We start from the raw sequence: 24,664 nt of genomic DNA, 5'->3' as shown, positions 1-24,664 counted from the left end.
CTGTTCCTCATTAACTTTGTATTTGAAGACCCTTGCCGTTTCCCTTTGCCCTGACCTCAAAATCCTCCCAATTCTGCCACTAACTCTTCTTTCTTCCTCAGAGCTGCATTCAGAGAGTAGAATCAGCCCAAAAGAAAGATGCATGTTGCTGACAGTAAAGCCACACATAGTGTTTGCCCTACTGGATTTCAGCCTTGCACTGATCAAGTTTTTATTTACTGTGCCATCATTCCTTACTTTTGAAATGGAAATGAATGTTGGAAGCTATCATTTGTTTTCTGATTAAAAAAAAAAAGGAGAGCATGGAAGAAGAGACTTTGGGCTATGACCATACCTATAGGGAATATGGAGAATCATATAGTGTTTCAATGAGAAATGTTCCACTACAGCAGTGGATCTCAACCTTACCAATGCTGCAACCCTTTAATACAATTCCTCATGCTGTGGTGACCCCCAAACATAAAACTATTTTCACTGCTCCTTCATGACTATAGCTTTGCTACTGTTAGGAATCATAAGTATCTGTGTTTTGTCTTAGGCGACCCCTGTGAAAGGGTCATTTGAATCCCAGGTTGGGAACCACTGCACTACAGGCTTATGTAATGGAACACTTAGTTCCATTTGGTGGTGCTGTTAGGGAATGGGAGTGAGGGAATTACAGAACCTTTAGAAAGCAGAGCTTTTGGCCAGGCGTTAGTGGCGCATGCCTTTAATCCCAGCACTTGGGAGGCAGACAGGTGGATCTCTGTGAGTTCAAGACCAGCCTGGTTTACAGAGCAAGTTCCAGGACAGCCTCCAAAATAATACAGAGAAACCCTGTCTCTAAACCAAAAAAAAAAAAAAAAAAAAAAAGCAAAGCTTTTGATGAAGGAACTATGTCACCAAGGGCAGGGGTTGAAAGTTTTAAAGCCTTACCACAGTTCTGTTTCCCATGTGTGTGGACGAAATGTGATATACCTGCCAGTTACCATGCCCCCTCACTATCTCATCAAGAACCATGAGCCAAAATGAATCATTTCTTTCCTGCTTTTGGTCAAGGCATTTTATGACCAAAAAAAAAAAAAAAAAAAGTAACTACTACAAATCCAATTAACTTTTGACCAGTAGGCAGCCTTTTCAAATTTATTTTCAAGTGAGTGGTGAAAGTGAAAAAACTTCAGCTATGGGATGAATGAAAAGCAGGAAATTAGCTCATACAAGTAGGAACTAGTTCCCCAAATCTGCTGTACAACTGCCTAAACATATGAACCCTTTTCTCCATGTAGTATTCTTTTTCTAGGTACCAAGTTAATAGAAAAATAAACAGGGCGTGTTTATAACGTAGAAGGAAGAAAGTTTTATATAGGAAGAGGTTATCTACAAATTGAAAAGTCAAATCAAAGATTTGCCAACAGGAGTAAACACAGACTCTAGAGCACACAGTACAAAGAGAGAGCACACACCATGGCAACAAAGGGTCTGAAAAAACAACTTAACAGACACACAGGTCATTACTTAACATGAAACAGCAAGTTGGGTAGAGTTCAGGAAAATGAAATGACAGAGGTGAAGACAGGGTTGAGTGGATGGAAGCAGAGAGTATGCATTAAGACCAATGCAGTTACACAGCAGTTCTGTAATTCTTCAAAGACCCAAGGAACCCTATAATCTTATTAGCAAATTTTATGTCTATTAATTCCAATCTATTTTATCAGATCCAAAATGTTCTGATTCCTGGGCCCTACATACTTATTGTGATCCATGAAACTTTAACATGAGCCTTCTTAATAACTACTTTTCAGGAGGGTAAAGTGACATCAAAGGAGATACTGACACGTAGACAATGAGATCGAGTGGATCCTCTCACAGACCCAACAGTCCTCGTGCACTTTCCTCTTGTTACATTCCCAGTAATTCCTATAACTTAGGGTTCATCAACTATTGTACAACTTTTGAGGAAAAATGAACATGATTTTAATATATCATTACCTTTAGGCTAATTTTAATCTCTAAGACCACAAGAATGTTACACAACCTTGCATCTCCTCAATGCTGTCATTCAAGCAGGCCCCAGATTCTTACAAGATGAAACACACTAAGGCAACCTTTCCCAAAAAAGTACATGATGTATGTCTGTGTGAGGGTGTTAGATCACATGGAGCTGGAGTTACAAACAGTTGTGAGCTGCATTGTGAGTACTTGGAATTGAACCGTGGTCCTCTGGAAGGATAGTCAGTGCTTTTAACTGCTGAGTCATCTCTCCAGTCCCATTAAAAGGTTTTAAAAAGGGACTTTAAAACCAACTTTTAAAAATTTTCAAGTCAGCATCAAGATGGTAACACACTAAAACAAAGCAGGATTACTGCCCTATCCTAAACAAATTGTGATGCTACACAACATAACTAAAACTACAATGAGCATCCTCAATAAATGGAAACAAAGACCAATTTTAAGAGATAGGTGAGAATTGGAAGAATGAACAATAAGTATTTATTACATGCTTAGAAATTTGAATGCTCACAATTCTAGGCAGATGATAAAATATTTCAACAAATCCTTAGTTAGATAGATGACCAGATGGGACCAGACATCAAAATAAATCTGCATGAAGGTGAACTGGGTGCTGCTGATGGGACAGTTCAATCAACTCTTTGATTAGTGCTAGGCTGAGATCACTAGAAAAACATGGAAATATAGACATGCTTTGTCATTAACCAAAGAAATGAAAATAATTAAGACTATTAACAGGCTCACAAGATTGACTATATTAAGTTCATCAGAACATTAATCTCTGACTTTTTGTTTCAAAATGAGTACGATCTCTAAAACTCCAGAGGAAATCACCATTGAACATCTAAAACAGGTTGATACTAGAAGTAACAAACAAGCCTCCCCACAAAGCCATGATTCATTTCAAATATGAAAAGGAAGGAAGGAGCTGCAAACAGGTCAGCAGGTAAAGTACTTGCTGCACACATTTGAGGACCTGAGTTCAGATCCCCAGCACTCACATTTGAGGGGAGGGGAGGGGAGGGAGGGAGGGGAGGGAGGGGAGGGAGGGGAGGGGAGGGGGGGGAGCCAGGCCCATACTACTCAGCAAAAGAAAATCAAAGTGATGTTACACAAATGACTAACATACTCCAATGTTTTCATTTACTAACAATAGTTTCAAATAGTTAACAATCTAGTGTCAAAGGACAAACAGATTTTAAAAAAACAGGTGCTTGGACAGTGCTCACAGGAGAGGCGGCATCAGCACCATCTTCTGAAAGGAAAAATGTGTTTTCAGGCTCTAGTAGCAATTATATAGGGTAACAGAGGTAGAGACCCACTAAGATGCTCAGTGTGTGCGTTATATAAACCACCACTTTCCCAAGTAAAGCAGGAGTCCATCCAAGTAAAATACATTGTATGTCGGCAGATGGGAGACATGACCCAGAAAGGGAAGGCAGCACAGATCTTAAAAACATCTGACAAATGTTCAGACTTATGTGAAATGTATAAACTAGGTCAGAAGTCGTGAAAAACAGCTGGGAAACTAAAAACAGGGATAAAAGTAGACAGTATTGTAAGAAAATCTCAGGATTTACAAGATCATGACTTTTCTAAATCAGTTTTCCATTTGTCAATGGGGAAAACATGACTGCTATACTTAATAAAACAGCATGTATACTGCCCGATTTTTCATCCTTCAGTTATTGGGCAGGTGAACATTAATTGTTCTCATCCCTTAAAAAATAGTATAATGTGCTTGCTCCTACAAAGCAAACCGACTTAGTTTTGCCAGATATAGTGGTGCACACCTTTAATCCCCCACCTGTGCTGTGTATCCATTATCTCCTCAATGTTCAACCTGAAACAGATTCAGGATGGGGGCAGCAAAAGAATGAGCAGAAAAAGGGAATTACAGAAGACAAGACTTTTAGTTTACAGAATAAGAAAGGAACCAAGCAAGTGGAGCACACTTTTAATCTCAGCACTTAGCAGGCCAATGCAGGTTGATCTCTGACTGGTTCTGGGACAGCCAGAGCTACATAATAGAAAGACCTTGTCCCATTCCTCCAAAATAATATTAACAACATGGGGGGGGGGCAGCAGCTCAATAGAAGTTTCTTAAAGCTGTCATTTCCTAACTTAAGTTTGGTCAACAAAATCCATGTCAGATGGCACAAGAAAAGCTTTAAGAAACTGAACATGATGAAGACTACAAGACTTACATGAGTTGTCCAAACCTGTGCTTACTACTCAAAAATAAATAAATATGCTGACCCAAGACTGTAGTCCATGTGTTCTTCAAAAAAGGGCAATCATTCAAGGCAGCAAATTTACGTTTTCACACAAGAACTCAGAGAGGGAAACATGAAGAAAGATTTACACTCATTTATGAAAAACTCTTTTATTTTAGGTGCACTGGTATTTTTGTCTGCCATGTATGTCTGTGTGAGGGTGCCGAACCACTAGGAACTGTTACAGATAGCTGTGAGCTGCCATGTGGATGCTGGGAGTTGAACCCAGGTCCTCTGGCAGGGCAGTCTGTGCTCTTAACCACTGAGCCATCTCTTCAGACTGAGAACAAGAAACACAGTAAGTCAGAAAAGGGGGGGGGAAAAAAACCACAAAAACTGAACTGGTACATACTTCCTTAGGCTGCTGGCTGGTAAGAGGTATGATGCTATATTGTGTATCCTGTGCCTCCCGCATTACTTGTTGGAAAGATATAGCTGAAAGACAGTGTTCTGTCCTAGCTTGAAATGTACCAGTTACTCTAGAGCAGTGGTTCTCAACCTTCCTAATGCTGCAAAACCCTTTAACAGTTATTGTTGTGGTAACTCCCAACCATAAAATTAATTTATTGCTACTTATAACTGATTTTAGTACAATTATAACTGTAATGTAAATATCTGATATGCATGATGGTCTTAGCTGACCCCTGTAAAAGGTTCCTTCGAAGACCCCCCGTCCCCCCCCCCATTGAGAACCACTGCTCTAGAGCCTTTTCTCAGAGAGACAACAACCTGATAAACCTGAACATGTGGAGAAAAGGACAAGTCGACTTCAACGCAGGGCAAGTTTTCATGATCCTCAGTTAGAGGTGTTTGAAAGTCATCAACTGGCCAATGATGATGAGGAAGCAGATGGTGCTCATAACAGAGGGGTGATGAGGAAGGTGATGACCCCACGGATGTAAAGCAATGAGATGCAGTAGAAAGTAGTCAAAAAAAAAAAAAAAAGAAAGAAAAAAAAGAAAGTAGTCAGTCTTGGAAGATCCAGCACCAGGGGATTTAAGTAAAGATGAGAAAATCTAAGCAAAGTCATTAGGGTAGGGCTGAAAATGTTGAAGTAGCAGCATTCACAGGCTAACCAGCAAGCAAGAAAATGCAGACACTGACACTGTTCTCTGATGGAAATCTCAAGTAGAGAAGGTCTAGACGAAGAAGAATTAAATACACTTAATTTAGAAGAATGGCATAGAGCAAGTTGGTAAAAAGCATGAGTCAAAATATACTAATTAGAAGCCAGGCATTGGTGGTGAATGCTTTTAATCCCAGCACTCGGCAGGCAGAGGCAGGAGGAGCTCTGTGAGTTAGAGACCAGCCTGATCTACAAGAGCTAGTTCCAGGACAGCCTCCAAAAATTTTTTGATAGATAGATATAGACATATATCATGTTGATTCTCGAAAGATCAGTTTCTTTCTAATAGGAAGAGTCTCCTATGTCTTCCTTCTGGTTTTGGCTACATCTCTTATTACACTCAGACTAAATTTAAAATGATCACAATAAAAAATGACTGACTGACTGCTCAAGACTCATCTCAAGTAAAAAGTATAACCGCTTTTCTAGCTCTTCATCTTCCTTGGCATGTGCTATTACCAAGAACACCATAAGTTTATAATTATAATATCCTTCACTTAGACTGGAGTGATGATTCAGGGGTTAAGAGCACTTGCTGCTCTTCCAGAGAACCTAGATTCCATTTCCAGTACCCACATAATAGCTCTCAACCATCTGTAAGCCACATTCAGGATCTCCGATGCCCTCTTCTGGCCACCACGGGCAATGCAGGCACATAATATACATGCATACATGCAGGCAAAACACACAAAGCATTTTTTAAAATGAAGGGGTTAGAAAGATGGCTCATGGGTTAAAAACATTTGCTGCTCTTAAGAAAGGCAAAGGTCAGCTGGGCACTGGTGGCGCACGCTTTAATCCCAGCACTTGGGAGTCAGAGGCAGGTGGATCTCTGTGAGTTCGAGACTAGCCTGATCTATAGAGCAAGTTCCAGGACAGCCACCAAAGCCACAGAGAAACCCTGTCTCAAAAAAACAAAAAGGAAAAGGAAAAGAGAAAAGAAAGAAAGACAAAGGTTTTTCCCCCAGGACCCATATGAGGGCTTAAAACCATCTCCATGGGATCCATCTCCAAAGGCACCAGTTACACATATAATATGCAACAAAACACTCATATACATATACATACATACATACAAACATACACACACTCACACATGTACATATATAAATAAATATATAGTGAATGTAGACCCAGAAGATAAAGAGATGTATTGCAAAACACAACAAAACTAAAAACCCTTCTGGACAAAACATGACCACTGCACTCATGAACTCAATGTAGCTATATAGCTATACTTAGCTACACAAGAACAGACCTGTTACCATTTCATCAAGCATGAGGAAAGGGCTTACAAGTTCCCACTCATACCTGAGAAACAAGTGACAGCTAACAAGTTCCTGGGGGACGGAGTGTCATTTTCTTTAGCAATATAGCCACTGAAAAGTAATCAGTAAATGACCTCCCACGCATGCTCATGCAAGTAATCCCAATTCAATGACTCATAACAGAAAAAGACATAGAAATAGGGAGGATATTTATTGGGAAGGAGGGATTTAATAGGAGAAAAGGAAAAAAAGAGTAACAGTAAAAGTTCACCATATAATGAAACTATGGAAGAATAAATTAAAATTAAATTAAAAACAAAGCCGCAAAAACAGAGATGTTATTGCTAATTTTTAAATTGTTAAATTGGTTTTTATTTGGCATTAGAAGTGGAAAAAAACCCAAGGTGTTAAATCAAAATCAAGAAATCAATGAAGAAATGTTTAAAATCTCAAAAAACTAGGCAGTGATGGTGCATGCCTTTGAACCCAGCACCTGGACGGCAGAGGTAGGGGAATCTCTGGTCTGGTCTGTAAAGCAAGTTCCAGGGCAGTCAGAGCTATACAGAGACACACTGTCTCAGGGAAAGAAAAAATGTCTCAGAAAGAAAGGTAATTTGATGTCACTTCAACAAAAGGTTCTGTTTATCAAGTGGCATAAATTATGCTTAAGCTGTAGCCCATCTCTAGTAAACTCTCTTGGCATTGCCATTCTAAAAATGAAGTCTCCTGGCAGAAGTTCAGTTACATAGTTACAGGAACCAATCATACTTCTAGTGCAGGTGAACAGTAGAGTCTGAGAAACAGTCTGAAAATCATGGCTTTAGTGTGTGCTCCGAGCTCTCTATACTGTTTATACTCAATGTCACTCAGTTTCTCTCAAGATGGGCCTCTTCCCTGAACTATAACACTCATGCCATAAATGCTTAACCAAAAGAAAACATTTGTAAAACATAGTATCTATTACAGGTTTACCACATGATATGGCTATAGCTTTTTAAATAAAGTATGAACAAAATTTTTAAAGTGCTGTTCGAGACGACTAATCTTTAAAAAAATAAAAAAGCAAATAATGGATCAGATGTAAAATTATTTAAAACATATCAAAAATATAAAAACCAGTCTTTTCCAGCCATCTACCACGGTGAATGGATAAGGTTAGCTCGTTAAACAACTACAATTCAAAAAAAAAAAAAAACACTCTTTGCTTTTGCATCGAAATGGGTCTTGGTGATTTGGAGGATTCAAATTTTGGGTACAACATAATCTTTAAAACCACTGAGAGCCCCCAACCAACTCAGATGATTCATGAAATGTATAGGCCACCAGAATCTGGAGAAAAGGGACACCTAAAGGAAGCGACTTGGAGAATTCTACACATCAAGTTTCACTAGCTAGATGGGAGAAGACCAAGTGGCCTGAATATGCAGTAGAGAATCAGAAGAGATCCTGCCTCAACAGAGTGGAAGATGAAGACCAAGACTCAAGGTGTCCTCTGACCTTTACATGGAAGATATGGCACCTGTACATACATAACATATACACACATCATATAAATAATGGATAAATAAATTATGTTGAAAAAAGAAAAATATAAAAATCATATTAAAAGGTAACAAAATGGTATGGAAAAACATACAGTACACTAACATAACCATGACTCAGAAACTACTACAGGCCCTCGGTTTAGGAATCCATAAATATACTAATGAGATTACAGGAGTGTTCATCAGTAAATGTAGCACATGATTCATGGTGGGAGGCATTTTCAAGCTTATAAAGTTCTGAGTTCAGACAACATTCCCGTGTCTTTGAAAAAAAAGCAACTATGTGAAGCATAAAGGAACACTATCAGGAATATGTCAGGTTGCCGGGAGGTGCCGGGCGGTGGTGGCGCACGCCTTTAATCCCAGCACTCGGGAGGCAGAGGCAGGCGGATCTCTGTGAGTTCGAGGCCGGGCTGGACCGACAGCCTCTAAAATAATACAGAGAAACCCTGTCTCGTAAAAACAAACAAAAAAAACAAACAAAAAAAAACATGTCAGATTCAGATGACACAGATTCTTTTGTCACATATTAATGAAAATCATTTTTGTAGGTATGTGTGTGTATGTCTGTCTACAGAGTTATAGATGGCTGTGAGCACCAATGTGGGTGCTGGGAACCAAACTGACAGTGTGGAAGGGCATCTTAAGGATAAGGGATAGATAGCTCTCTCAACCTCAGAACCATCCATCTTTTCAGCACAAATGCCATGTTTCTATGAACAATTTTAAGTACAATTCAAATGTGCCTTCCTTTAGTAACCCAATGGTTTTCAGCATCTACTACAAAGAAGCACCTCAGGGACTAGAGAGATGGCTCAGTGGTGAAGAACACTGAATTCAATTCCCAGCAACCACATGGGAGCTCACAACGCATGCAGGCATATATGCAGACAGAAAACTGTAAACAGAATAAAAGAAGGAGAGGATGAGGGGACAAGGGGGGGAGGGAGGGAGGGAGGGAGGGAGGGAGGGAGGGGGGGAAGGAGGGAGGGGGGGGAAGGAAGGAAGGAAGGAAGGAAGGAAGGAAGGAAGGAAGGAAGGAAGGAAGGAAGGAAGGAAGGAAGGAAGGAAGGAAGGAAGGAGCTCAGAACTGTCACTGGGGTAAGGTGGAAAGCAGTTGTAGAGATGAAAGAACTGAACCTAGACCCTGACAGTGTCCCTCCCCACAATCCTTGTGTCAGTGTATTTTCACATTTGATTTTTAAACTAAGAAACAACTATAATAACCTAATCAAAATAGCTTTTCCTACAGATCTCAGAGACAAGAAAAAGTCATTTAAAACTATATTAGCATTCATAATATTCAAAACCTTCCAACAAAATTTTTTAAAGACATATGATTATGTGACACTGCCTCGTTGGCTGGCTGGTTGGCTGGTTTTCTTTAACTATAAAGTTTCAGTAGGGCAAATACCACACTTTGCAACAATTTTTGGAATAATTTATCCTTGTGCCTAAATCAACATAGCTATTGCTGCTGTATTAATATTACAGAATAAAATACTGTAGGACCAAGTTTGAAAACAGAAATTAAACCAAGTTATTAACTTTGTAGTATCTTTGTATGTACAGCATGTGATATTTGAAGTTAAGAATATATTTTAAATACTAACCCACCCAAAATTTGGGTGGAAAAGAAAATCTCTAATCTGAAATTATAATTAAACACTATGCATCATATAAAAAATTCCAATTTTTAAGAATGAAAATATAATAATACATTAAAATGGAATGTAAGTTATTTTATTGGTTTGTATAAATGTTACAAAGAATCTGGTTCTTGACTTTAAAATTTTCTTCTCCGTTATTCAATATATTGCTATAATAGTCAAATTATAAGAATCATGTAATAGTATACTACTGAAACTGGGTTTTTTTTTTGACAAATATATGTCCAATAAAAAATGTACAAAAGGAAGGTGGAGGCAGGAGAACCACAGCTTCAAATAAATTCAAGGCTAGCTTGGGCTACAAAGTAAGACAGTCTCAAAAAAGAAAAACAAAGTACAAAAAGACATATGAAGATTCCTATGTTTCAAATTCCAAGTGAATATAACCATCTACAGCAATAATTCTTCAAAGACAATTCAACTAGGGCTGAGCATATATGTAGCTCAATAATTAAAGCATAGATTCTGCATGTGCGAGGAACTGGATTCAATTCCCTAATACCAGGAAAAAGAAAAAATACCTTCAAATATTAACATATATTAAAAGGAATGGGTTAATATAAAAATAAAATAGCTGGGTGGTGTTGGCACATGCCTCTAATCACAGCACTTGAGAGGCAGAGGTGGCAGTCTGGTCTACAGAGTGAGTTTTAGGACAGCTAGGGCTACACAGAAAAACCCCACCTCAGAAAAAAAGGAGAAATAGGGCAAACAAGATAGATGGCTCAGTGGATAAAGGTACTTGCTGCCGAGCCTAATGACCTGAATTTGATTCCCAGGGCCCATATGATGAGCTCCACGGGTTGTGCCCTGATGCACACACATGCACAGACATGAATACACATGCAGCAGAACACACACACATAAATGCAAAAATGAAAGGGCGGACCTTTCAAAGCAGGAAAAGTAAAAAAGTCAAACAAAAGTCATCTGTGAGGCAGATGTAGTAGCATACACCTTTAGCGCCCCCCCCCCCCAAGAGGCAGAGGTCAGCCTGGTACACTGAGAGTTCCAGGACAGCCAGGGCTACCAGACAGACCCTGTCTCAAAACAAACAAAAACTATTTGTAATAGCTAGTTAATAGGCTACTACCTTGCTTTGATTTTAGAAAAATTTTAATTTAATTTAATTTTAATTTTTCATATCCACCAACCCACAGACAGAGAATGAAACCAAGAATCACTTTCAAAAATGTCTAATAAAAATTATTTTTACCTGTAAATTGTTTTCTGTGACTCTGTTCCACCAAACCATATTGATGGGTACTCCTGATTTACACCTGTCAGCAAGGCAGCCAATAGGGTTCTTTGCTTTTCGTGCCTTTGATCCCATCGGAACTAGCCTCTCCTCCAGCATCCCCAGGCGACACTTCCTTGGCTAGGAGAAAGAAGGAAAGAAACCAAGCCACTCCTAACATCCCCACACTAATCTAAACTAAGATACTGAAAATACAGGAGATGTTAGGAAGGTGGGACAGGAAACAAGTCAAATCTAAGAATCTTTTCTGAATTCATAACCACCCACATCTCCCATCCCACCAGACCTCTCTAAGATCTTCAGTATTCATGGACTGAACAACATTACATAAATAACCAATGTTATAGAGAATTATAATCTGATCTTATAACTTTATGGCTAGAAATTAACTTAGCAAGGTGAATGCTTTTACACAACTTCCCAATTAACTTACCTATTCTCACTGCAATATGGAAAAAACTGTTTTCATGAGCACAAAATAAAAATTAAAGAAATTCTCAATTCTTGTCTTCTTCAACGACTCACCTCACTATCTTATTTCCCACTGAACTACTCCAACTGAAGGAAGTAACTGATTGCTAAGAAATGGCTTTTTATAAATAATTTTAATTCTGTGCATTATAGACTGGAGTATGGTAGTTACTCTAAAATTGGCAAAGTAAGGTACTCAAAGAACAAAAATATAGACTAAAGTGTTAAAAAGTAAACAGCAAAACAATAACAAAAACTTCACTGGGCCTTTTAAATTGCAGTAACCTGAACACATGAATAGCTAAAAATTGTGCAACAGAATAGCAAATTCATTTATTAACATACTTATAAAGTTCATAAGCCATTCTCACAGCAGCATCGTCCCTTAACTACTGTACTTTAAAGGTAATATACACATAAACACATACATAATACATGTATGCCCATATGTGTCCCCTTCAGGAAATAAATCTATACATGCTAGACTACGGTTGAGATGTAAAATACAAATCAATAAATTTGATTAATTACAAACATTGAAGTAAGAACACTTACTTATTGCTATAGCCTGAGATGTAATGAATACTAAAAATCATTTGTGTGCAACATTGAGATTTTTTTTTAATCTAATGTAAAGAAAGCAGCACAATTTGCTATGCATGGTGGTGCAAAGGTCTGCAATTCCAGAATTTGAGAAGCTGAAGTAGGAGTATCCTTAACCTTGGGCCAGCCCAAACTACATAGCAACATTTGACCTTAAAAGAAGGTGTGAGAGGCTGGAGAATTGGCTCAGTAGTTAACAGCACTTGTTGCTCTTGCAAAGGACCCAGGTTCAATCTCCAGTACCCAGGTGGCACCTTACAACTACTTGTAATTTTAGTCCCAGGGGATGTGACTCCCTCTTCTGACCTCTGCAGACAACAGACATGCACATCACGCACATACAGACATGCAAGTAAAACACTAATACCCATAAAATACCCTTAAAATTTTAAAGGATGATGGTGGAATCAACAATTCAAGAAAATATACAACATCTAAATTTCAAAACCCTATAGAAAATTAATCTATACAACATAGTTCTCCTCTCCTTAAGAGGCCTGTACTGGTATTGTCTTTAAGGAGAATAAAAACTAATTAAACTTGAAAGTACCAACCCTACAATCAGAACAGTGTTAAGAGGTTCATGAAGCTAGAGCAGCTCCAGCTCTATGCAGCCCAGGGCAAACACAATCTCCCTGCACATCTAAATGAGAGAGAAAGTCTCTGGACCAGAATACTCTACATGCTTTATGACTCATGCTATAATCACAATTTCAAAGCATGTTATTTTTAGCAACATAACTCCTTGGGAAAAGTTAAGATTAAACTCAAACATCACTGTGTTCAAGTGAGTAACTTAAAGGCTTTGATATATATTAAGAATAAGAGCCTTAATTAAGCATTTACTATTTAAAATTTTTATCTTAGAAAATTCCTGAGCTATAAATTCTACTTCTATCACAAATGTTAAAATAACAAAGGCCAATTAAAATCATAACAAGGAGAAGAGAGATAGCTCAACGGTTAAGAGCACTGGCTGTTTTTCCAAAGAATCTGGGTTCAGTTTTCAGCACCCACAATCATATGTAGCTCTAGTTCCAGGATATATGATCCCCTCTGGGCTCCACAGGCACCACATACATAGTGCAGACATACATGCAGGCAGAACACTCATACACATAAGCAAAATTTTTATATTAAAATCACAACTGTCCAAAACACTTAGACAAAGATACTTCAATTCTATTATGTATTGAAATACTATACATATATTTATATTTATATATGTATATATATATATTATATATTATTATTAGATGGTCTATAGCAATTCAGATTTGTCACAGATTCACTTTCTTTTTGATTCAATTGTAACAGTCAATAGAATTTGTCTTCCATATAGTACATTAATATAGAAAAAAATTGTAATAGGTCACCTTTCCTCCCAAGATTTCTCATTAGAATTGTTTCTTGGTTTCCCAAATAAGTCTTACTCCTTTCTCCCTTTACTCCATACCTACTGCCTGCAGGAGATCTCTGAAGCTGAGCCGGAATAGACACAAACTCTTCAATAAGCTGCATGGTCCTGCAGGCCACTAAAAAGACCTAAAGTAGTAGCACCATTTAAACTAACAGAAGCAGCTGTGTGTGGTGGGTAATGTCTTTAACACCTGGGAGGCCCTATCTTGGAAAAGGAAGGAAGAAGGAAGGAAGGAAGGGAGGAAGGAAGGAAGCAAGCAAGCAAGCAAGCAAGCAAGCTAGCTTTAAAAACAGTAACAGAAACAACAGGATACAAATTCACAATGCAAAATGGCATTCAAAAAAATGACAGCAACAGGAAGCATGAAGGTATAGCAAAAAAAAAGTACACAGAAAAATAAAGAGGATTCTAATACAACTCTCACTGCACAAAAAAATACAGGACTGTCTCATCTGCAAGCTAGTTTCAAAGTCAGCTGGGCTATTTCAAGAAAAAGAATTCCAATGGAACATCTGAGGAAAGACTTTGTATTGGGGGCTACTGTAGGTGCTTAGAACACATTGGCATGCATGCATCTTTCCCTGGAACAGAAGTTATACATATGCTAGGAAGCTATACAGATAAGAAGGCAAAGTGTTAAGTCACTGACACAATACAGTAATGCACACATAATTGAGGTATCCAGAGAGCAGAGGCAAAGGCACTTCACAAAGGAGGCAAGTGCTAGAGCAGACTTAAGGCCAAGTAAGTGTGCCAAAGCAGGAGAAAATGAGAGGGAAGTGGAGAGGAAGGTGCTATGGTGAATAAGGTCCCCCGAAGCCCCCTCCCTTATTTCCCTCCAAACCCTGCTGCATCTCAGAAAGCCCACCAAATGATGACGTCTCCCCCAAAGACACTCAAGACCACTCCCACAGGGTATATAAACTGCCTCCCTTTCCCATATCCTCTCTGGAGGGCTGGAAGGCCATCTAGGAGTGCTATATCTGTCAAACGTGGGCTTTTTCTAATTCAGTTTGATTTGGTCTGATTTGGATTGCTGCATCGGAGAGGATTATCAGGGTGTAGACACTTTTCAGAAAGGAAAGGGGAGAGAGAGATGGGGAGTATGTGGGCTGGCTGAGACTGTTTTTGAAGGGGGAGATGGAAGGCTAGGAAAATGCACCTATAGGCCAAAGCACAATGGCAGAGTTCACTCACCAGTAGGCCACTAGAGGGTTAAGCTAAAGAAACAAGGATGAATGAAGCTTGAAAGCAATAACAAAACACTTCCTATATCATAACCTATGGTAAGGAATCTGCACCTCACTTGGCAAAGGAGGATGGTTAAGAAAAGAGTTGACAGGAGTGGATCCATTTTACAAAGTAATTTCTATAGCAATCTGAAGGAAAAATTGACATGAAACTGGAAGCCGGTGACAAATTAGTGGCCGGAGATGTCTGGATCAAGCTTTCTCAAATTCAGCACTGCCCACTGGATAGATCTTTTTAATGGGGGTGCCCCCAGTCCTACAAGATGATTACCTGCACCTGTCTTCCCCACTAGATTCCCACAGCAGCACTATCACCACAGGAGCAAGACAAAACTGTCTTCAAGTGTTGCCAAATGACCTTTCTACATAGGTTGCCACTGCCTCTAGCTAAGAACCAAGGCACAGAATGGACAGATGTAATAAACCCAGAGTGCAGAGGAAGGAACTGGTAGGCTAAAAACTATTGATTAGCTGAAAGCAGAGGCTGACAGAATTTATCAAGTGGATGGTGAGGAAGGAGGAAACAAAATGTTACGTGAAAGGGCTATGTATGTAGTTTTTGAGTTTTCCTTCAGCACAAGCCAAACACAGCACCTCTTCTCCTTCCCCTTAACTTCTAAAATGCTAACTTAGCAAGCACTGAAAACTGCACTTATCAAAAATAAAAAAGTCAACACTTGTGTTGATCCTGCTCCCAAATAGCCTGAGCAGGGTTTGATGGCAAGCACCTTTACTTGCTTGATCCCCATTGTAAACAGAATTTTGTTCTGGGAGCCTTTTGACCTCCATCTGAGCAGGGCTATTTGGGAACAGGATGGGGGCATTCACAACCTGTAACAACCACTTCCCTCTGCCTGCCAGCAAACCAACACTACAGCTGAGTCCCACTGTCCTTGTCCTGGGATGAAACATCCAGCAGTGCCTATAAACTCCTGCTCTTTCTCCCTTGCACTCTCTCTGATACATGTATATTTTTAACCAGGTGTCTCAAGATTCCTATAAAAATTATTTTTATAATTCACCAAACTTAACACTATTAAGACAGTAATAAGACAGGCCAAGTGGTGGTGGTGAACGCCTTTAATCCCAGCGCTCAGAAGGCAGAGACAGAAGAATCTCTGTGAGTTCCAGGCTAAGATGGTCTACAGAGCAAGTTCCAGGACAGGCCCCAAAGCCACAGAGATACTGTCTCCAACCCCCTCCCCCCAAAAAAGGTTTTACTTTTTGTCAGGATTTAGTTTCAAAGCATCTTGAGCAAAAGTTTTCAAGGGAAATGGCTGAAAATATATTCTAGAGTATAAGTTTAACAAACATGGGAGAATCTTGTTAAGCTCAGTGCCTAGCATTCCCAAGACCCATTCCCATCACCACAAGAGACATTTTTTAAAGACTTATTCTGACTCAGTGAACCAAGATTGAGGCTAAGACTGCATTTCTACAAAGTATCCAAAACTGCCAGGCACTGCTCATCTACAGACCACACTTGAAAGGACCAAAAGATCTCAGAGTCAAGACCTAGATGAGAAACCACCAGTGATAGAAACAGAAACAGGAGACACCCTCAAACCATAAAGGCTTTATAGTTTCCTGATATTCTGAACCTTTGACAGAGCCTTCTAAGCTACTGAGAGTGCTGCCCCACATTTAACAAAGTCCTTTCTTTGCTAAGGATGTGGCCTGTGAAGAGTTGACCTGTGACAAGGACTGAAGGTCATCCTCTAATCCCTATCAAGGCAGGTAAGTCTCTAGACTCAAGCATGTTTGTGCTACTTGGGGTAGAGTTTTTTGGGTGTAGGTTACTGCTTTTTGAGATGGCATCTGTGTAGCCTGGGCTGCTTCTGAACTCACTGTATAGTTGAGAATGACCTTAAACTCTGACCCTCCTATTGCATGAGCACAGTTTTTTAAAAAATTCATTCACTCACTCAAGATTTCAGTCCTTTGGAATAAATGATCAGTAATAATTTGTTCTTTTTTCAAGAACATTTAGAATATAGCAGGAACGATGTAAAAGAGTTGCTAAACAGCCCAGGGCTCACAGCACTGAGACTTTGGTGACAGACCAGAAAAAAGACATCATTAATGTCTTCATTAATGACACACCAGAGAAAACAAGATGCTATCCCCAAAGTGTTTCCCTTACCTCAAATTACAAGAAATCCCTCTGACTATCAAAGTCATAAGCAAGAACTTCCATTATCTGCACTGTGAAACAATGATGAAAACAGCATATGCTCAAAAAAGAAGTCATGAACACATAAGAAAACTGTATCCCTTCAGTAGATGTGATCAGTTGACATTCCAAATCCATTATCTTCTGCAGTTAACAATCAAGCATCTGCTCCTCAAATTGAGTGTGAAGTCCATCCACCAGAAGCCTCTGGCTAGAGTTCACTATATACTTAATCCCAAATAAACATGCATTTTTTTCTACAACCTCTTCTAACAACAGGTCATCCCTTGGTTAACTAAATGTCCTGACTATTTCAGTATATCTTTATTCATGAAAATAAATAATTAAATTACATGAATGATCAGTAACTAAATTCACTGGAGTAGGGGCTGGAGAGATGTCTCAGAGGTTAAGACCACTGACTGCTCTTCCAGAGGTCCTGAGTTCAATTCCCAGCAACCACATGGTGGCTCACAACCATCTATAATGAAATCTGGTGTCCTCTTCTGGCATGTAGACAGATGTGGATGTAGGATGTTGTATTCATAATAAATGAATAAATCTTTAAAAAAAATAAAAATAAATTCACTGGAATATAAACAGGATGCTAAAAAACTGCATTTAATTTTTTTCTCCTTCTCCATTTTTTGAGACAGTTTTGTTACACAGCCCTTGAATATCCTAGAACTCTCTACGTAGACCACATTGGCTTCCAACTTGAGGCAATTCTCCTGCCTCTCTCTGCCTTTGGGACACTGGGGATTACATACAGGCACGGGGCAGCATACCTGAGGTCATGTGTTTCAACACACCCATTTCTACATTGTGCTAGGATCATAATTAGGTGCTCAGACTTGTTAAAGCAAGTAGTTTGCACACCAAGTCATTCCCCCAGCCCCGTGTTTTGTTTTTGTGAGGGACAGTCTGAGATCCCAAGCTAGTCTAGAATTCCTGATCCTTCTCATTCCTCCTCCTGAATATGAACCACCATATCTGGCTTATGCAATGCTATGATCATCAGATCAACCCCAAGCATCATGTATTCGAGGCAAGCACTCTACCAACAGAGCTATTTCCCCAGGCCAACTTTTTTTTTTAATTTAACTTGTGTTATACTTGCTTAGTTGAATGTTTAAAAGCAGCAGAATATCTTCAAAACTGCCCTACTATGATTTGAAGTAAGAAGTAATAAAAAATAACCCAACTACATACTCAGAAACAGATTAAGTTTTTAACTGCAAAATGGCAAGCTATGGAAGACTATAAATAACCAAAAGTACATATCACTATGCCAAACATTTTACATCCATTAATACCTTTAATATATACAATTTTATGAAGCTAATGTCCATCATTACATGGATTCGAAACAAATCTGAAAAGAGATTACACTCTCACCACAAACAAGGTCAGATTCTAATGCCTGTTCTATTAATTATAGCACCCTGTCTCCAAAGAGATCTATTCCAAATAGTATCTGAAAGTATCAGTCTTTCTTTTTTTTTTTCAAGACAGGGTTTCTCCTTAGCTTTGGAGTCTGTCCTGGAACTCACTATGTAGACCAGGAAGGACTCCAATGTCACTACCGCCCAGCAAGTATCACAGATTTAATGTCATTTAGCTAAACCTGAACCAATCTCTCTTAATCTTACCAGCATGAAGGAATCTGTAAGAAACAATGAGATGATATTCAAAAAACTAAAGCCTAAAATTAAGAAATTCAATTGTCAGGTTGTTGAACACAACTTGGGTGGGTGAAAATCATCTTAACTAATTCACACCCTCACACCTACTTCCTTGGAAAACAGAGATGAATCACTAACAAGACTTGTTTTTGGTAACAGTTATACTTCATAAATTCAATGACTATAGTAGGGTATAGAAAAGTCAAGCAGATAATGTCACAATGATCTACTTGTTCTAAAGTCCAAGGTAAAAGTACTCTGTATTTATTAAACTACTGTTTTTCTGGGGGGGAAAAAACTCAAAAATCTCTAAAATTCTAAGACTGGATGATAAGCATTGCACAAACTTCAATTCACTTGTTTGGGTATGGTATTAAACTCCACACTACCATACACATTTAAATCACCTCCCAAACAAAATGTTAAGTCAGCTTTTTAAAAACCATTCAAAAGCCAACAAAATTCTCTTGCAATCTCACGGATTTGAAGAAATCTTTCTTAGAACTAGGCACAGTGGTGTACACCTTTATTCCCAACAGTTGGGAGGCAGAGGTAGGTGGATCAAGGCTGCCTTGGTCTTCACAGTGAGTTCCAGGACAGCCAGAGTTATGTATAGACAAAAAAAAAAAAAAAAAAAAAAAAAAAAGGAAATCCTTCTTAGTTCAACACAAATGCACTGCACAACCAATTGGAAAAAAAAGTATTCATTAGAAAAGAGGAAACACTTTATTATCAGGAGGCTTTGTGATAGAGACAGTAGACAATTGGACGCTCTCAAGAAACTAGAGTCAGGAAGACCGGACCTGGGTTCAAACAAGGAAATCATCAGTGAGAACACTATCAGTGAATTGCTCTCAAGCAAAATAACCCAGGAGATTCTTCCATCACCCACATTGCATCACAAACAAACCACGGCAAGTGACTATCCCCCTGGATCCCACTGCTCTCATTCTGACAGAGAGCAAAACAAAGAGTCAGAGATATTGTTGTATCAGGAATTTAGCTTAATATTGAAGTCTTACTTAAAAAACATGGACAAAAATGAACTTACCCCAGCTTAGGGCTGAAACACACCTAACTGAGCCAAAGACATGCAAATAGCACATACCTAAGGGTGTTTTTATTTCGAGACATATAGAATGAATTCAAGTGATCAGGTGAATAAATAACAAGCAGACCATCACCCTGAGAGAGATAAATGGGAATCCAAGAATATCAATCCTCATCTGCCTGACTTATACCAATCACATGTGGTGGTTCTGTACAAAAAAACCACAGAGCGGCAAGAACCCCACCAGAGTTTGAAGCACTGCATTCATGCCTGTGCTCCTATACCTAACTCTGATAAAAGATTTTGTTTTCAAAGGATTTAGTACCCAAGTTTTACTGCTTGTCTGGATCACACCTATGATTCAGAGAGTCCATACCAGTAACCAACTTTAACTGTGCCTACCTTGCTAAGACTGCCTTGTATATTAATCTCTAATATCTAGTATATTAACTCTAATTTTTAACAAAACTCTAGTCATAAGTAGCATTTTACAGGGATTTAACTTTTCCATAGACTACAAAATTAGAATTCTAATTCTTCCAACATGTATCTTGCCCAAGAATGATTACATAAATTCCTTACTATAACCTTTTCATTCTATATACATTCTTAATGAGGGAAATCAAAGTGAAAAATACCAATGCTTTTCAAGCATAAATATAAAAATCATTTAAAATCATTTCTTATACATCACAGTTGACTTGTATCAAGTTAAAGACTAAATTACAAGAAAAATAATTCTTTGTGATGCCACAGCATTACTGGTTGCTTCAGGTATTTCTAGACTCTGCTGAAGCTGGTTCTGGTTCCTATGGTTCTATTGTAATGACCAAAGGCCATATGTTCAGATATGGAATTATTCAGGAGTCTTCTCACATATCTAATGACAATTAGATGATGGCTATGAACCTTTCTATACTATTTTTCATACCACATTTTGCTTCAGTAAGCCCATAAAAATACTAAGCTGCTCAGGTCTAGTCTCTTGATTTATCTGTGAAGGACAGGAGAGGAGTTACTGACTGAGGTTCCTTCCTAATTGTGGGCACCTTCTACCTAGACGGTTTAAACCTCTCCATATTCTTCACTGTCAAGAATTCTTTCTTTATATGTTCTCATGGATATAGAGAATTCACTGCTACTTTGCAATCATCAAATATTTAAGCTGGCACTCACTAATTTATTCACATATAGTAAACACATGACTGTTGGGATCGACCCACTTGGGATCTTGGGGAAGTTATTTACCTTACAGGCTATGAAATGGTAGTGAATGCCCTACTACCTTTACTCTGACATTATTTTGAAATATCAATAATGTTAACCTGCTTAAATAAGCATTGAATTTAATTAAATATAATTTGTATTTACTTCCATGAAATTACATCATGTAACAAATATAAATTACAACAAAAGAAAAGAAGGTAGGCCCCATGACTGCCAGCATGCTATACATTACTCCCACTGCCAAAGAATTCTTAAAACAAAGATTTTTTTAACTTTATGAGCAATAATTAGAATTTAAAAACACAATACATACCCACAGAAATAGTACCTACTACCTCAATCTACTGGATGACGTACTTCCACTACACATTATGTTAACTGTCCACTGCAACAATGGGGATTTTGCAGTCAGATATTAACACTTTCAATTACAGGCTGCAGTTTTTTAGAAATAAAGGAAAACACAACACCTGTTTAGGATATGTCTATCATTTCATGAGTGGGAAGATTATAATCTAGAATGAAGGTACAAGGTCAGAGGGTTAGAGATCCCAGCACCTCCAGAGTCACCGTGTTTCCTTGTATTATTATTCCACTTCTATTAAATTATATAAAGTCTGAAGGTCAGGCAGGGCAGCTCAAGTATGTGATTCTAGGTCTGAAGTATATGGAGGGTCACTGCAAGTCTGAGGCCAGCCTGGGCTACATAGCACTGAAATCACTATTGTTTTCTTCAGTGAAAAAAAACAACGTGCTGTGTTTTCCTCTTAAAATCCCCACTGATTTTTAATATTTTTCAAAAATAGCTCTAAATGGTATATTTCAACTCTTTGTTTAAGATACAGCCAGTTATGGGCAAGGTATGACAAACACCACTTACTATAGCTAACTTTTTAAAACTTTAAACTAAGAGAAAGCAGTGAGAAGGACCAGTAGGCTAAGTGGAAATCTCTTTTCTCTAAAGAGCTCTATAATCTATAACTTGTTCCCTGGTTGTGGCCGGTGTTGCACTTTCCTGCCATAATGAGCCTTCAGTGCCACCCCTCACTACTGCCGGCAAGTCTAATGGTATCCACCTCTACCACCTTTCACCAACCCAGGAGAAAAATGTGCAAAACAAAACTAACTTTATTCTTGGTGAAACCATTAAAAATCTATAAAAATCAAGCCCAAACATTGTATCTATCAGACCTAGCTGTTAAAAGCACTTCCAATCACCTTCTTGTTCTAATCCAGTTCTTAAGATGAACACAACACTAAGTGCACAAAGTGCTCATGTGATTATACGCCACATCCTTGAAATGTTTTTGCTTTGAAAACACACAGTCTCTTCAAGTTTTGTAGGTAACTTATTGAGGTATGACTGACAGGCACAGGGTTACACAAAGCCTGGAAACAAGCCATCATCACCACAGTCATCGTTACCTTCATGCTATACTCCTCTCTATTCCAACGCCTCCCCTCAAACTCCTCTTCAGTTCATTTTTTCTAATGGTGGTATTTAACATGGGGCCTTTTTCCCATTACTTAAAAAACAAGAATGTTTAAACTTCATAGTAACATCCATCAAGATGCACAAGGTCCTGTATCTCTAGTCCTAACCATCTGACCATGCACATCAGTACGGCTCTCACTAAGACCCAACCCAAAGGCACCAAACTACTCATTTCAACTTGTCACAAAAATCAGTCCTCATAAGATCCTAAAGTGGCCTATAATCTCAATTCTAAATTATATCAAATTTGTAACATGAACAGATTTTAAGGGTTAAGCATGATGGCACACTTGTAATTCTAGCACTTGGGAAACTGAGGCAGAAGTGTTATGAATTCAAGGCCAGTCTGAGCCACCTAGTAAATCTGTGTTGTCACTGCCCCCAGAAAAAAACCAAAAACAACAAACAAACCCATAGAATTTTAATTAAAATTTAGTTTTAAACAGCTGAGTCAATTATGTAAAGTTGTAAATCTTAGGTTTGTTTTGTATTGAGCTCAAATTATGGAAAACCTCTTGAAATCTAGTCTCAAGTCAAAAAAATGCTAAAATATGGTTAAAATATCTACACTGGATCATATTAACAGCAATGGAATATATTTAGAAAAAATAAAGCAAGCAGAAGGATTTCATCCCTTTCCTTAAAATGTTTCACCCCATGCATACAGATCTAATAAAATTCCACATATAAGAAAGAGATAAGGTGTCAGGCATGGTGTTGTGTGCCTGCAATCCCAGCATTGGGGATGCTGAGGCAGGAGAACCATCACAAATACAAAGCCAGCCTGAGCTATTTAAGATCCCAATGCAATAAGCCAAAAGCAATGAGAGAAAGCAAAGAGATGAGAAAAAAACTTCAGTAAAGCCAAGAAGAGCACTCAGCCCACAAAAGGTCTTACTCCCACATAAATTGCATGTAGTTGCACTGGAATCTCAATGTCACCTACCTTCCTTCTCTGGGAGATGTTGAGGGCACCGAAGTCATTAAACAAGGATGAAGCAGGTGAAGTCAGAGGATCTGGAAGGCAAGTCACACAGGTTTCTAACTCAGGTAACATGTCAGGGCCACAACAGCAGCAAGCTCAGTGCTGATGCACCTGCATTTTCAACGCATGAGACACAAATTCATAACTACTTCATCCAGCCTGCACTGCTATCTACCCAGCCAAGTATGTAGCTATGGAAAAATGAACCTGTTTGATTAAAACAAGAGAAAAATAAAATACAAGAGTTAAATTGTGAGGAAAGGAGTGTTGTTATAGGAAACACTTGTGCTAAAACCAAATCCTGGGGATAAAAGGAGTCAGGCCAGAGAGATCCAGACGCAGATTAAATTAAATATCAAGGCCTTCAAACCTACTCTATAGACTAATCTATAGTTCTAAGTTTATTAGCACACTTCTGACATTCTTGTCAAAGTATTTAAAGATTAAAATACTAAATGTTTAAGTACACAAACAGAATCCAGAGGTTCAAAGTATGTTACTCTTCAAACATTACAAGTCTGAATTGCTTCCCACTTTACACATCAGGAGTTTTGAGGACACAAGACATGGAACTTCATCTGCACTTATGGACACAACAAATCTTACTACATGTGAGACTCTAAAAGGCTGCATTGATGCTCTCCCTTAAAGGAGCTCTAAAATTCCTTACAACACAGTACACAGGGATTTCTGCTTGATGTCTCTGCCTTCTTCCAGCTGCTGCTTTGTCGTGACAATTCACTAGTGTTAAAATGATTTAATATAAAATGCCAAAAAAAGCTAACATATAGCAAAACAAGTTTTTATATAACACATACATTTAAGGCATTCAAAACGCTGTAATTTATTATGTATCATTTGTCACCCTCTATAGCATTTAAAAATAATATGGGAATACCAAAATATATAATGCTACAAAGTAATTTCTAACACTAAGTCTAACATTAAAATGTTATTTTTTCTTCATCACAAGACTGAAATTCCTAAACAGTAATGGAAACTTTACAGACATAAAATATCACAGAAAATTATCAAATTGCAAATTTTACTCATCACTATTAGTAGTTTTTAACATTTTATATTTCATCTGGGTTGTTCGCATACATGTCTGTGTGTGCACACATGCACCCCCCCCAAACACACACACACACTTTACTATGGAACACTTTTTAA

At 38.3% G+C, this 24,664-nt stretch overlaps 1 protein-coding gene across 1 annotated transcript in view; it reads right to left on the bottom strand.

Moving 5' to 3' along the window:
* Window positions 1-24,664, bottom strand: part of Pan3 (poly(A) specific ribonuclease subunit PAN3) — a 120,490-nt gene that overhangs the window by 75,464 nt on the left and 20,362 nt on the right. Inside the window, 2 exon segments of the mRNA XM_005083181.3 lie at window positions 11,090-11,251; window positions 23,453-23,523. Coding sequence (XP_005083238.1) covers window positions 11,090-11,251; window positions 23,453-23,523 — 233 coding nt within the window.

The sequence above is a fragment of the Mesocricetus auratus genome, unplaced genomic scaffold, assembly GCF_017639785.1.
Source record: "Mesocricetus auratus isolate SY011 unplaced genomic scaffold, BCM_Maur_2.0 Super-Scaffold_100008, whole genome shotgun sequence".
Lineage (NCBI taxonomy): Eukaryota > Metazoa > Chordata > Mammalia > Rodentia > Cricetidae > Mesocricetus > Mesocricetus auratus.
This window is presented reverse-complemented; position numbering and strand designations above follow the sequence as displayed.